At 35.5% G+C, this 15,785-nt stretch overlaps 1 protein-coding gene across 2 annotated transcripts; it reads right to left on the bottom strand.

Annotated features, from left to right (window-relative positions):
- Positions 1-296: 296 nt before the first annotated feature.
- On the bottom strand, positions 297-14,225 carry LOC107832114 (uncharacterized). Of its 2 annotated transcripts, none has more exons than XM_016659925.2 (18): positions 13,867-14,225; positions 13,061-13,127; positions 12,716-12,829; positions 12,165-12,361; positions 11,657-11,821; positions 11,215-11,538; positions 10,863-10,945; positions 10,359-10,443; positions 10,011-10,211; positions 7,186-7,245; positions 6,867-6,946; positions 4,807-5,087; positions 4,633-4,724; positions 4,432-4,561; positions 2,135-3,324; positions 1,766-2,055; positions 833-1,000; positions 297-724 (listed from the first exon to the last, which is right to left on the bottom strand). In XM_016659925.2, the coding sequence occupies exons 1-18, from the start codon at positions 14,110-14,112 to the stop codon at positions 607-609; spliced, it is 3,891 nt and encodes a 1,296-aa protein (XP_016515411.2). In that variant the 5' UTR covers positions 14,113-14,225; the 3' UTR covers positions 297-606. The 2 variants fall into 2 exon arrangements, with proteins under 2 accessions (XP_016515411.2, XP_075098699.1); XM_075242598.1 differs by having other exon boundaries at positions 12,165-12,356; positions 13,867-14,185.
- Between the last annotated feature and the right edge of the window lie 1,560 nt (positions 14,226-15,785).

Raw genomic sequence — 15,785 nt, 5'->3', positions numbered from 1 at the left:
TTAAGCTAACGTAATAGAAGTTACCCGGGCACTATAAATCATCAAACAATTTCAATGTGCAATATATTGGGACTTAATTAAAGTATGTTCTTTAAGAAAGCTGAAACAAAAGGAACAGCTAATGTTCCTAGTATCCTATCTCACTGGCTTCTGTACTTCTCTTTCGCTTTAGATGAAGGGAATAGAAATTGGATAGCCAATCGGTCCATAAAATAAGGGATCAAACATCACTACAAATTACCAGCGGCATTAAAAGAACATCCACCAGGAGCTAGAATAAGAACATCAAACTTGTGTACAAATGGATTTACTTTTGAATTTTTTTTCTAACATATCTATTTCTAATTTAATAACTGTAAAACTGTATGGTTTTGAGTCTTTTGACAGTACATAACTCCATTTGAATTAATATGAAGGAACTTAACTACATCCTGCAATTAAATTAGTGTGCCTATTCCTAACCTATCTTTGTTGTCCACGCGTTCAGGCAATTCAACTACTGCCTGGCCATGGCACTTACCAGAAACAACAATTGATTATACATGGCCTTACCTCTCCCATTTCATGGGGGGTGGGGGAAGCCATCTCCACTAAATTATATGTACATTAAGTCCCTGACCCTGGTGAAACTTTCTGGTAACAATTGTATTGACCCAGTAATGAGACGTCATCTTGAGACAATGCTAATCTACCAGAACTCAGGTAGTGTTGAGCAGCACGTGCCCTGCAATTCTCAATTTGGATAGAAAATAAAAATGTCATTAGCGCCAATCTTTTTTAGAGCTCTTTTGGGAAATGCACAAACTGCATTTTGGTGGGACATGAGACATACCTTCTCTGTTTTCTCCTGCCGATGCTTTCGGATAACCGGGTGGTTCCAAATCTAGAAATTTGGCTCAATGAAGACAGATATTCATGAAATGAATCACCTTTCAGTGCAATGTGTGAGCGCAAGGGAACAACAGATTGAAGTAAGTTGTAAGCATTCGGATCCACTTTGCTGAGACACAGGAACAATACAAGGCAACTTAGCAATATTGCAGTTATTATCAAGAGCTAAATTAAAAACGAAGTCCTAACAATTACATGTATTGACCAATCTTGGAGATTTTGGGCAAATCATAGAAATCAACAAATTCAAAGAATGGGCAGGGAACAGTTAGTAGTTGTATAAAACCAACATTTAAAAACTGTATAAAAACTACTGACGTGGAAATTTTTCCTGGTACAAACATGCAATGGTCTATCGGCTATCAGAATATCCAATCTTTAGATTTCATAAAAATGTTCATTCTTCGGTGAAAGAAAAGATTTGCAATTTAATAAGCTGCCATACAGAACCTCTGGAGTCAACAATTTCAGCCCACGATCTTTCATTTAACTCGCTTAGATTTCCCTCACAGAAACCCCGTCCATTCTTTTCTGAGGTTTAATCTTCTATGATCTTTCACCAATTCTCAACCAAAGAAAGCAGAAGTCCTTGCAAGTATATAGTTCTCTAATTCTTATCATCCTTTTTGAGTGGTTTGTACATGTTTCATCCTGTACTCTCTTTCTAAACAGTTTACCACTCTACGGTAATAGATTGAATATCTGTGAGTATAAATCCCAAGCTGAACATGTCTAAGCAGTGATAAGCAATAGACACATCTAAAGTTAGAGAGCCAACTTGATTTAATATACAATTTACTTGGAAGATACACAACTACTTATGAGGACAAGTTATTTATAAGCAGAAGTGTTACAGAAGCATATGGTCCTATACCTTCTGAAGGAATGGCAGATTTTTGGTAGCCTTAAATGCAAACCCTCATGTTTTCCCCTACTCTGTCCAACCATCTTTCCCAGAGCCATTGTACTGTTTGTGGATGTCAACATCTCCCAGGCCAAATCCACCTCATATACAGATGCAGTGTCCGGTCCGAGAGAAGCAATTTCTTTAGCAAAAAGGCAAACTCCATGTTGAGCGAAAATTGATGACATCTGCAACTGGTCATCATGCCAGTTATACGAATGTGATTCTTCGATAGGGATCATTGAAGGCTTCAACGAATCCTGGATGAGTACATACAAGCATCAAAAACTGCACATGCAGTAACACAAAGGTAATATATGTATCTAACAAACTACTTACGTATAGGAGGTGTTTGCAGTCAGCAAGTAATAAATCAGCCACTGAAATTAAATCACTCATTTCATGAGCAACATTGAGAATTTGAGAAGCTTCTTTCTGCTCTGGGGTAATATACTGTTTCAGATCCAGGTAACCTTCACGAAGTCTTTTCCAAGTATCTTGTACAGAAGTATTCAGGTTAAACTCCACAGTAGTCTTAAAGGGTGTAGAACTTTTACCGAAGTCCATGCGGCTACACTCATCCAACACCCGATATCCACTTGGAACATCCTCCATGCATTGTCCATTAAAATGCTCCACGACCTCTCCAGGAATTGATTTCGTTATTCTATCAGAACTACAACCCTGTAATTCCTGATACTCAGAAGATAAAAGAACATTTTCATCAAGTTTCTCAACCTTGAGAGAATACATACTTGGAAGGGACAGATTGCTACAATAATTTGCCTCAACTTTGACGTCAACATCATTATATGACTCTGTACTTGAAATTAATTCTGAATCAATAGTAAGCTGAGTCTCAGGGATGAATGATGACTCTGGCACACAGGAAACATTCACGGACTTGCTTACAACATTCACAGTAGAATAATCGGCTGTCTCCAAATAATTTCTTTTCAATCTCTTTGCTTTGAAATGAAGATTCTCTGTTGGTAAACTGCAGGAGATTTCAGTGGCTGAAAAATGGGAGGGTGAACTGCATGCTGTTTCAATCTCTTCATTTCCGATCTCAGGTTGATCTAACGATACGGGAACTCTGCTGCATTCTTCCTCTGAATCTGAAGACATAACTCTATCAAGTTTTCTCAGTGTATTTCTTCGAGTGAATGCAATCGGTGATTCAGAGGCATCAGAAAATTCTGTGTTAGTACCAAACATAGTACATTCGTTATGATCCTGAAATGAGTAGAGCAAGCTCAACATTGCGTCCTTTTTTCCATCAACATTGTTAGCACCCATATCAAGATCCCTAGAATTGTTCTCTTCTGTAATATTGTTTAGCTCGACTTTTTCTGCTTCCTCATTTATACAGTATCTTTCTTCTTCTACCCTCATCAACTTAGTTATCTCTTCATCCACAAGTTCCGATAGCGGAGAAGCGAAATCCCAAGGGATAATTTTCGGTAGTAGCAGATGACTAGCTTCTAGATCAAACTGAAGAGGACTATATCTTAGCTGCAGGTCATTATCTGGCCGTAGTATAAAAAAAACCAGCACCAGATTAAATGGGTTAAACAAAACTTTACTGTGAAGAAAACATAGTGTGTAGATACAATTTAGTCATAATTTCACCATCACCATGAAGGATGAGAACTGTTCAGATAAGGATAGAGCTTGTTCCTGCATCCTGATTTCTTTTTACCATCACTTTTATGTGTACTCAACCATTAGATTTTGGCAATTGATCCTATGAGAGGATTTAAACTAACTTTTCTCTTCTAGCTAGTCTTTAAGGTAAGTTTCTTTATGGGTTGAATCCTAATTCTTAGTTTGATAATTTTGCTTGTTATTTGAGCTTCAAGCAAAGATTTGGGTTCTATACTCAAGTTTGTGTTTGAGAAGAAAGGTACTTTTTTCCAAGATTAAAAAGGGCAGTCCGGTGCACTAAGCTCTCGCTATGCGCGGGGTCCGGGGAAGGGACAGACCCCAAGGGTCTATTGTACGCAATCTTACCCTGCATTTCTGCAAGAGGCTGTTTCCACCGCTCGAACCCGTGACCTCCTGATCACATGGCAGCAACTTTACCAGTTACGCCAAGATTCTATCTCTATATTTCTATCTTGTTTTTCCCCCTCATATCTACACCAATGCCATTACTCATTTGTCATTTGCATTCAAGATATCTAAGCATTTCATGAATAATAAAAGGCTTGAAGCTTTGATTGGTCAAAATTTAATCTTAAGCAAGGTCCTAAATAAATGACATGATAATCTATGTTGCTCGGACTCTCCGAAAATATCGTCGGGTGTGTGTTGGATCCTCCAAAAGTAGTGTATTTTTTGAGGATCCGACACGGGTACGGTAACATTTTGGAGAGTCTGCGTAACATAGATGATTATCTCTATGTCAACCTGCTCTATATGCAAATAGAGGTTATCAATGATTTCGTCATTACCAGTAAGATGTATGCACTGGTTTTAGAGGATTCACTTTTACAAAATAACATGAAGCTTCAGAACTTTTGCTTGATGAACTTTCTCAATTAGCATCCTCTTTTTTTTTCATGGTACAAGAATTATTCATGCAATCAACTATCCTGAAGCATGCATTAACTCCTTGATATTTGGTGAATTACCTTTCTTCAAAGTTTGGCCTTGACACCAAAACTGGAGATACATGATAGTTTTACGAATATCTCCATGGCAATGATCGACAAACCCCTCTACCAGCATTGGGTGAATTTTAACTTGTTCTCTAGCACAAACCTACAGGGAATATCTTTGATTAGCCAAATAAAGATAGATATCAGAGCACAACTAGCAAAAAGTAACTGTACCATGTGTGCAAGTTCAAGGAGCTCCTTCAAAGATGGCAGCGCAAAGCACACCTGTAGCCTATCTAAATTGTTTGGGAGCACCGGATTGTCACCTACTCACATCGAAGAATAATACTTAATTTGTGAAACATAAGCTTGACAAATTATGGTATTTCAACCATTTAACCCCCTTACTATTGCTAGTTAATATCATGGGCCGCTTTGCGGTCTCCGCAAGTTGTTGAATGGTAGAGACAAAGCCACGGTCTTCACAAAGAGCGGTATCCACGTCCTCAAAAAGGATTAGAGTCTTAGTTTCACCCTGATGATTAGCGGTTATCTCCTCCCTGCAGACTTGTTTCCTTTGCACTCCACAGGCAGTTGGAGCATTTTCCTCATCAGACAAAGGTATCACTTCAATAACTCCACCACCAGACACTAGTTTGTCCTCCACATACGCTGGATCTTTTTGAATCCTGAAACAATAATCGAACAGCCAACATGGAAATAGTGGATGTCAAGTCATTATATATTCAAGATTCGTTGTAGAGATACATTGGCTTAAATGAAACGAAATCCCATCATGGAAAAAAGAAACAAATAGATTGACTACTTTGCAAGATATTCACCCATTTTTTCTGTGAGCAGCAAATTTCTATATGAAAATAGGTAACGAAGATAAACATTCATTGAATAATTCAACTAACTTTTCTACGAACAAGCATGGCACAACAAGAAAATGGTCAACAAACATGCTGAGGGGCTACTAAAAGGCCCAAGTTCTTCCCTCCCAAATCTGTGACTAATAATATGTTTTTGCTAAAGGAAGACCAATCTAAGAATTGTGCCAGCTTGCATTACTTGTTTAAGAATTCTAGATGAATGTTAAATTATGCTTTTACTTGTACAAATTTAAGATGGCCAGAACTAAATGTGAACTGTAAAACAATAAAGTACCCAAAAGAAATAAACATGAACCATCACAGAGAAATGTTTTATCTTTAAATGCAAATACTTGAACAGTACACCAAACTACAAGGTACAGTACCCCCCCCCCCCAAAAGGAAAAAGGATAAAATTATTTTTCCAAAAAGTTTATTGTTTCATTATTTACAGAACGGCAAAGGGCCAAATATACCCCTCTACTTTCGAAAATGGTCTAAGAATACCCCTCGTTATACTATTGGGTTATCTATACCCCTGCAGTCATACTTTGGGTTCAAATATACCCCTCATTTAAACGGAGGGACACATGTCATCGTCCTGTTGGTCAATTCTAAATATCTCCTAATTATTTAAAAAGACCCATTACCCATACCCGAAATATTTTTTTTTTTTGTAAAAACTGAAAAAAACTAAAAAAGAATTTTTACTAAAAACTGGAAAAAAACGAAAATATTTTTTTTTTCACTTTTTACAAAAAAACTGCTTTAAAGAAACAGAAAAATATTTTCTAAAACAATATTTTTGTAAAAACTAGAAGAAAAAAAAACTGAAAAGCAATTTTCTAAAGCAACTAAAAACTGGAAAAAACTGAAATATTTTTAACTAAAAAATGAAAAGAAGAAAATATTTGTTTTTTCAGTTTTTACAAAAACATTGCTTTAGAAAATTGTTTTTTCGTTTTGTTTTTCAGTTTTTACAAAAATATTGTTTTAGAAAATATTTTTCAGCTTTTTTTAAAGTATATTTTCGTTTTTTTCAGTTTTTAGTAAAACAAAATTAAGTTTTTTTCCAGTTTTTACAAAAACAATTGCTTTAGAAAATTAATTTTCAGCTTCTTTGTTTTCAGTTTTTACAAAAACATTGTTTTAGAAAATATTTTTCAGTTTTTTCCAAAGCAGTTTTTTTGTAAAAACTGGAAAAAAAAATATTTTCGTTTTTTTCAGTTTTTAGTAAAAATAATTTCAGTTTTTACAGTTTTTACAAAAAAAAAATTGCTTTAGAAAATTACTTTTTAATTAATTAGAAAATATTTAGAAGTGACCAACAGGATGATGACACGTGTCCCTCCGTTTAAATGAGGGGTATATTTGAACCCAAAGTATGACTGTAGGGGTATAGATAACCCAATAGTATAACGAGGGGTATTCTTAGACCATTTTCGAAAGTAGAAGGGTATATTTGGCCCTTTGCCCTTTTTTTATTATGAATAAGTCCAAAATAAAACAAAAGGAACAATCATATATCTAATAAAATTTTATCACAAATAAATCCAAAAACAAAAGAAAACTAGCATCCGGACATAGACGAACCGTTGAAGCCAGTGGGATTCTACAGCCTCCCCAAATTTCTGTTTTACAAGAGCACCGTTTCGCCAATCTGATGAATTGACCTAGCAAGACAATAGACCAAAAAAATTAGTTAAGTAGATTCTTGATAACTTTAAGAAGTTTTATTTATCATTTTTAAGAGTTTGGTTTGAACACGTCTAAAAATCTAATCTTTAAAATGCTCCTTGATATATAATGCTTATGCTACATGTCGGTGGGAGCTAGCTAGGAACAACATGCATCTACATAGTGCAAAGCGCAATTTAAGGTTCATAATATAGTGAATTTTCACCAGAATTACCTCAATAACTTGAAATCCCTGTTCTTTAGCACATGCATAAATTGCAGCCGACTTCCCACTCTGCATAATATTAGTTAGCACATAAAATCACCAATAAAAGCTACTTCAAAACATACTAAAGCAGGTCTGATTAAGCCTAACATAACAATATTAATAGAACTATGGCAGAAGAAACTGCAGCAGTGATTTGTGTGCAACTTCCAGGATTAGCCGCGTACATTCTTATGGCTGTAAATTCATGGAAAATTCTGGTTTCGACAATGGCAGAAAAATCAGATTTTGGGAGGATGCATGGTTGGGTCACACACCTCTCAAAGATCTATTTCACAATATTTACGGTATTTCCTCTCTTCATAATCCTCTAAAAGGTTTGTGTTCAAATTCACATGTTTAGTTTTACTGCACTTCAATAAGGAGAAGATTATAGAATAATATATTCAATTATAAAATAATACCCAACCTTATCGCTTAGAGTCTAATTATCTACCATAGTCTATACAGTAAAGACTCCTATATAAGATACTCTCTTGTACACAAGATGTATTCTCTCTTCTCTTTTCACATGGTATCATAGCTTTAAAAATTTTATTATAGACTTCAGTACTTTCCGCCTACTGGCGAGCCCTCATACGCCTGCCTGCCTAAACTTTTTTTTTTTCCTTTCACAACAACCATTCTAGCAGCACCATTTTAATTTTCAATGACCATTTCGGTGACACCATGCGTCTTTTCTGCGAATATTGGGAATCAATGTGCCTTGTTTGCAATCATTTAATGGCACCTATGACTCTCTGGCAGCCGCGCGTCACTTTCCCAGTAACCGCTTTGATGGTATTGCATCTCTTTTTCAAAGATCATTCACTCTCTTTCGACTACTCTTTTGGTCCTTTTATTTAGTGACATTTCAAGCAAAATGTTTTCTAAAACTTCATCTTTTTTATTTTTTTTCATGGTACCAAAGTCTGGGAATTGCATTCCTATACTAACACTAAATTTCATGTCACTATTCTGAAAGATTCTTCTCTTCTTTTTTATGGTAGAAAAATCTTCCACTCTCTCTTCATGATACCAAAATTCAAGAATTGAAACTCTTCTTTGATTATATAATTTCCAGTAATTATTTCAAAAACAACTTCTCTTATTCACTGCCTCATAGATTCGTGGTAGCACCATACCCAATTGGTTGTCTCATGGCAGTGACACAGCAATAAAAGGTGTTCCTTTATATTCAACCTTTTCTTATAAGTAAGGTACTTTACGAATGAAAACCAGCATCAAGTGATTGCTGGTGTATAGAGACAGTTACAACCAAAACAAGTGTCCTTACTGACTGAAGAGAGCAAATAAAATTGAGCATGACCTCTACATCCTGTGTATCATGTGCATCTGCCATATTGCTCCAAAAAGAAAGCATTGAAATGAAAATAAGTTTAAGAGCCCTTTATTCAACTTGATTTTGAAGTTTGATTTGCAAATCCAAGTATCTTCATTGATTTCAGTTTGAGAGGGCACTGAAATTCCAGAGAACTATAACATAGCTTCTAAATTCAGAACATGTTTAGATTCTTTAATTTGAGTAAATAGGATATTATAAAATAACCTATAAGATACCACAACTTATTTTGTATTAGTTATCGAATAATACCCTATCTTATTAGGCATACAGAATAACTATGAACAACATTGTAAGTAGCCCATAGACCCTATTCTCCTATATAATGAGCCCATTTTGTAACATTGTTAATCATCATTTCAACAAATTCTTCATGTTTTTCTCAGAGCAATCATTTTAAGGAAGATAGATAGAAGTAAAAAAAAACGAACATGATACCTTTTTTCTTTCAACCCCCACCACCCAAAAGGTTGGGGGACTTTAAAATTTGTGATCATGAGCTGATTATGCGTAATATATGAAGCACATTTATTCAAGGCCAAGTTACATTCTAGCATAAAAGAACACTGTTGTAGCAAGAATTGAGAACATAAGTTCTTCGCTCTAGGGTACATACTACAAAGTGCAACCCTGGAAATATTTTCACTAAATGGACTGGAAAAGCAATAAAAATTTCAGTTCACTGTGTTTATCAAATGAACAGAAGTACAACTTTTTGACATATATAATGCTTAACACATGTATTGCCGTGAATATGAACTCGTAAATGTAAAAATCAGATATAAAAACGGCATAAATTTTAAATAGTATTATTATTGCTTTCTAAAACATGACAAAACAATTGTCTGCGTAAATCAGACTTTCTTTCTTTCATAAATCAGACATTTTAGTTGAACTTCTACTGAAATGCCAAATGGACAGGGAAAGGAAAAGTAGACATTTCTTTCTTCCTTGGTAAGGAAAAGTGGACATTGCTAAAAGTCAATCAAGGTGAAACCTTAACTATTGCTCCGCTAACCAGAAAAAAATTAAAAAAAATAAATGACTAATGGTTGGCCTGATTGATGGATTTTGGACAAATTGATAATTCTAATCCTTTTGATGAAGATGATATTTCAAATCTTAGCAATTAGTTTATTTATTAGAAAAGAAAAAGAAAGAAGGAAACTAACAATCCCTTAAAGTAAACCCAAGCTAGTGCATTGCATTTCTACTTGCTTATGAAAGAACCCATGGATTTGTTTCACAATATACTTCACAACCATGGGTTGTTGTTTCATAAGCACATAGATATATAAATTCTCGGTAAGATATAACACATGGGATTAAGATATCAACCAGAAATGGGATCATACAGATGGAGAGAGAGATTGGGAACTCCAGGAACATGCAAAGACTTTTTGCAATAGGAGAGCAGAAACTAGCTACATACCCCAACTGGTCCAGATACCAAGAGGACATTCTTCAGTTGTTCTTCGTTTGTAGAGTCGGCTTCACTTTCATAAGGGCTGTCAAAGGAGTCTTGAGTAACTCTATCACTAAGAATGCATGGTTTGCTTGTGCGAGAAGCTTTTTCATGCCAAAGATGCAGCCAATCACTTAAAAGTTTCACTGGCTCGCTATTACCACATACCTGCATACAAGATGTTGGAGAACATTTATCATACTGCATATGGAAGAAATGTCAACATATGAGTGAATAAACATCTTTTAAGACTTGTCTTCACCAACATAGACAGATAAATATTAACAGTAGTGGTATCAAAAATGAGATATTCACCTGAAAAGCTCTCTCAGGCTGATATTTGTTTGTCCATAGACAACTTTTGGGCTGAGTGGGACAGTTCTGGTAGTCAGATACTATCCTAAACATGAAAAAATAGTTAAAAGTAAATCAGCAATACATAAAAAAAGCAGCACCCATAATACATGAGTTGAGCTTAATGGAGAACTGATGATTCATATAACCGACCCCAACTTGGTGAGACGTAGTTGTTGTAAGGAGCAACATATATTTCAAGTCAACAAGAAGCAAAAGTTTCTTTTATCCTGTATTCTACGTATGAACATGAACTATGATGTGCACCCATTTATAATTTCAGAATGTGATGGGAACAACCTGGATTGCACACCATGTATCAGCTTGCAATATAAGAAAGCTCGTTTTATTAATTCTCATTTTTTGGACCTTTTGGTAAGGTTTAACAGGACTGGTTGCACAGAGTAGCATAATTTTAACAAGCTTCAGAACTGTTTGCTCCATCAAGATCATAAACATCCTCACCTTTCTTGAAGAAATCCACCTTGCTTCTTGGTATCTGAACTGAGGTTATTTTGGGGGGAGTCAATTATGTCCACTACATTTGCCTACAATTATCAAAACCACAAGCATTATCGGATGATCAGACAAAAAAGATATGAAACGTAAAGACTATCATAAATTGACTAGAATATCAACCCTTTTACTTCTTTCTGTATCTCTGAAAGCAGGACTGTACATGCCGCAATAAGTCAACCAAAATACTCAGTTAGAAAATAATTACCAACTCAAAATTATAATCCTCACTAAAAAAAGTATATTGTCCACACTTTGGGGCATAATCAATAAATTCAAACAAGGCTATGTCAGAACTTACCACTTCTGCATTCTTCAGCTGCTCACAGTGGCTGACTTGTTCCTCAGCAACTACGGATAATGCTGCAGGATATAATTTTGTTTCTCTAGAAGAATGATCAGAAACCACTTCATCTTGTGAAATAGTAGGCTGATTCAATTCAATCTTGTTTTGCTGTGACAATGTTTTCTTCGGATAAGAGATGCAAGAGAAGTTATCAAATTGCAGAGAGGTGAAGGAACCTTCAGAGAATGAAGAGCTTCCACATTCTAGCACAACATCAGTATCGAGAAAAGAATCTTCAGAAAAGATCCAGTGACCCCAATCAAAGGCAGTTTCCTCCTCCTGCAAAGGGAATTCTTATATTTCATCCAAGCAAAAGAACTGGACAAAGTTATTACAAGAGTAGCATAGGAGACAGCCATGTACATACTATGTATAGAATTGAGAAAGGACACCATACCGTAACTATTTCAAATACATGAATGGGGCTGAAAGTAAGGCTTTTCCCCTCCTCAGAAGAGTACCAGCTACTCTCCACATCAATAACTTCTTGGCTTTTCTTACCCATTTTGCAGGATTGAAAAAAAGGATGTATTTGTTTTCCTGCATATCTGCGGGAATCCTCCTGGTGAAAGCAAAGAAAGTTATAAATAACCAAAACAGAACTGTAGCTTCAGTTGTGTGATACTATGAAATGGACCATATTCTGCAAAATCTAGAAGAAAGAAACATCAGGAAAAACTTTGCAGATATCACATAAAATCAAAGAAAAATATTTACAAGAAGCATAACAGGATCCAGCATTAATTGCTAAAATGAAAAATCTGAAGGATCAGAATCATTATAACTCAACCACACAGAAGATCCTGCTTTTTTTTCACAGAAGAAATGAAAAGAATGAGAATTTTCTAACTTAAACAAGGTGATGCACATTTGATAAATAAATAAAAATAAAAAGTTCAACTAACCTCAGCTGTCTTTCTAGCCTCCATTCGGAGATCAGGAATCGAGTGTATCATTGATTCATCCTGCATAAGGTTACGTGGAACCAAACATGTTTCCATCAATCCACTGATTAGCACTTCTTCTCTTCCTGTGATATCCAATTGGCATTTCTTTGGTGTTGAGTTAGCAAGCTTCTTCTTCGACCGAGGAGTCTTCTTATCTTCCAAACAGTGTTCAATCAGAAGCAATAAATTGCCAGCAACAGTTATAGCATGCAAATTTGGTTTCCAAATTCAAAATTCGTTGGAACAAGAGAATCTTAACATCTAAGGACAAAACCTCTGAACGATGAGAATTACAGCATCAAGAGTGCATGCAACTTTCTAAAGGACTTCCATTGCATAATCTATCTCGTACCCCTTTTTTAAAAATTTAGACACAAGATATGCTAAAGTTTCCCTCTGCAATATATGATGCCTTAGTTTTTTTTTCCTTAATCAAAAATATGATGCCCTAGTTGAGTGAAAAATAATTATAAACAACATGGATTGCCAGGAAAAAGAAAAAAGCATACTTGCAGGAGGTGAGCAAGATTTTAGGAGTTTTTCAGGTGATCCAATGTTTAGCTGCTCATGTCTCTGTCTCTTCTGATTCTTTCTCTCTGAAATCTTTAGAAAGAAATTCGTTTCTGGAGAAAACATCAAAAGAAGCATAAATAAGAAACAAAATTTGTCATTCTGTTCGGTTAATTAGAAAGACATTTATCTTTCTTTCACTTTCAGCATTCAATAATTCACATAGGAGAAACGTTTTCTTTCTTTCCCCATAGATTATCCTTAATCCTCTCTTCCCTTCCAGGCCCCACCTTTATTGTCAGTATGGACAATGCAAAGAACATCTTTTTAAGTAATTCACTTACTGATAGTAACTGGAGAATCTCCGTCAGGAATTTCCCTGCTTGAAGTTTCTTTACCACTTAGAGCAACCTGAATATTAAAGCAAGCAAATAAAATCAGAGATACAGTGTTGTTCAGTCCTTTCTCTGCTATTTCAAAGCAAGATTTTACTCTTCTCTCTACATAATTGGATAATCAAAAAATCTGATATTAGAGAGGTAGATGCAGAGAAGGTAATGCCGATTGTAGGAGACTAGTATAGGCACAAAAAATTGGACAGCACAGAGAAGGGGAGAAAATACAAACTGTTTGTGCAACCAAGGGTGTGGCCTAGTGATTGAAGAAGCTAGGGTGAATCAAAAAATCTGCCTAGCCTTGATTGACAGAGTTTCGCACGACCTGCATCGGTGGGAGGATGTAAGTACCCAGTGAAATAGTTGAGTCTGTACACGAGCTAGCCCTAACACTACCGTGGTTATCGAAAAAGGATACATAATTCTATGCTTTTGAATATAACAATGGTGGGTTTGGAGGATTTTGGAGCAGACTATCATTTCTTTAGAAGTAGCCCTCAGAAACTGGTGGCATTGAACTAACCAAGTTGAAATTTCCCAGTGTTTTTCTGTTCCCCATCCAAACCAGGGCCACATTCAAGCTAGAAAACTAATTACAAGAGTCAAGAGATAGTTCGCCTTCCTTAATTTTTTTGAATTATTATTATTGACATCACGAAATCCTGAAGCTAATTCATTCACACTAGTCAAATTAAACGCAATTCTAGTAAAATCAGCTCAAGCGCTTTAGATAATAAACTAACAACAAAATTAACCTTCTTAGAAGCTCGCGATTGACTTTGTGGTGTTGTTGTCTTGGAATTTCTCTTCTTCTTCTGCTGCTGCTTTCCTTTCGTCTTATTGCCATTTTCTTGGCTCTCACACCACTCTTCCTCCTCATCCTCTTCTTCTTCTTCAGCTCCTCCTTTAACTGGAATTTGCTTCGCACTGTTCGGAAACAGCGTCGCCTGGACTAACCTACGCCGACTACGAAGCCCTTCATCTACTGGTTCCTCCTCCATTGGATCAGCTCTCGTTAGGGTTTTTGCAAAATTAGGAGTTCCAATTAGCTTGATCACTGAAAAGGGCTCCCCCAAAATTCCCCCCTTTGTTTTTTTCCTTTTGTTGCTGGACTGTGGAGCCCTCTTTGTGATATGAAAACAATGAATTCGGTAACCGGTATAAACGGTAGTAGGTTACTTGTGGTTGCTATTTCCCGCGATTTTACTCGGCATTCCGTTCAGATTTCCCGCGCTCAGTTGAATTGCATTAATTGATTTTGTTATGTATATTTGATTAAGAACATTTTTGGAGATATTTGTCAATTTTTTGTTTAAAGCTGTACTGTTTATCTTTTAACAGAGCTATCTATCTCACCAAAAAGTTTGATTAAATTACTTAAAAACATGAAATGGGTAATAAAATTTACGTAGAGCAAATACTTGCTACGGTTAGTTTTAATCATACAAAAAAAGAAGAACAAACACTATTCATGAAACTATATTGAATATAATATATTAGAGAATTATTAGAACTATTAGTCATGGACCGCTCCATGTACGACAAAGCGAGAAAGACATGAGACTCGATTATTCATCTTGCATGTAAAATTTGAATGGCGAAAGAAAACTATTTGTAAAGTATGCATCGCATGGAACCAACTTGCAACAAAAGCTAATTTATGCTTGTGCTAATTGCCAAAAGTTCAGATGGCATAAGGGTAGGTTGTTGTTCGAATAGGGATCCAAACCATTCACGTATAATACATACGTACGCATGGTATGCACGCAAGTAATAATCGAGTCATAACTAACAGTCCAGTGGCGTACGCAGAATTTTTCATAAGCGATATCACATTTAAAAACTAAAATGAATATTGAATCATAAAGCTACTAATTAGCGATAGTAAATATTTAAAGAAATTTCACCATAAGCATAAATATTTTATCTTTTATTTTTCATGTATGTTAGAAGAAAAAACACAAAAGAACAAGAAAATTTTTCTGTAGAAATAGAATTACGCAGCCTTTTACAAAATTTAGGATTAGTAATTCTGTAGCAATAGAATTCATTTATCACTTAGATTGTTATGAATGTGCTTCGTCCATACTATTTGTTCTCAAATAATGGGGCTAATAAAGTTAATACTTAGAAAATGATTATGAATGATCTTCGTCCATCCTAGTTGTCCAGGCAAAAAACTAAAGCAATTGATGTGGCTAGAGAGGCTAGATCCCCTGATCTTTATCTTTACCAATAAAATAACAATCTTAACCAGCAGACCACGCAGTTCAATTGTTAAGCAGTATCATTGGTAAGTTTTATATATTTGTATTAGGTTTTCCTTTTTGAATTTAGTAGAAGTTTCCGACAAGCGGGGTGTCACGTGACATTAGGGGTATTCAAAACCGAAAACCGAAAACCAAACCGAAACCGAAACTTAATGGCTTATTGGTATCAGGTTAACGGTTCAACGGACGGGGGAACGGATTGAAATTTTTTTATTAACGGTTTATCGGTTTGGGGGCGGATTATTCAATTTTTTTAACGGATATTCAGTTAATCCGTTAAGAATATATATATATTTATCCATATTACTGGACAATTGTACGAAGTGCAAAGTGAATTGTACTGATTGCTTGAAAGTATCTAATTGGCCATTGAGTCTCTTCCCCACTGGAGACCAATAATCAGT

The sequence above is a fragment of the Nicotiana tabacum genome, chromosome 22 (assembly GCF_000715075.1).
Source record: "Nicotiana tabacum cultivar K326 chromosome 22, ASM71507v2, whole genome shotgun sequence".
Classification (NCBI taxonomy): domain Eukaryota; kingdom Viridiplantae; phylum Streptophyta; class Magnoliopsida; order Solanales; family Solanaceae; genus Nicotiana; species Nicotiana tabacum.
This window is presented reverse-complemented; position numbering and strand designations above follow the sequence as displayed.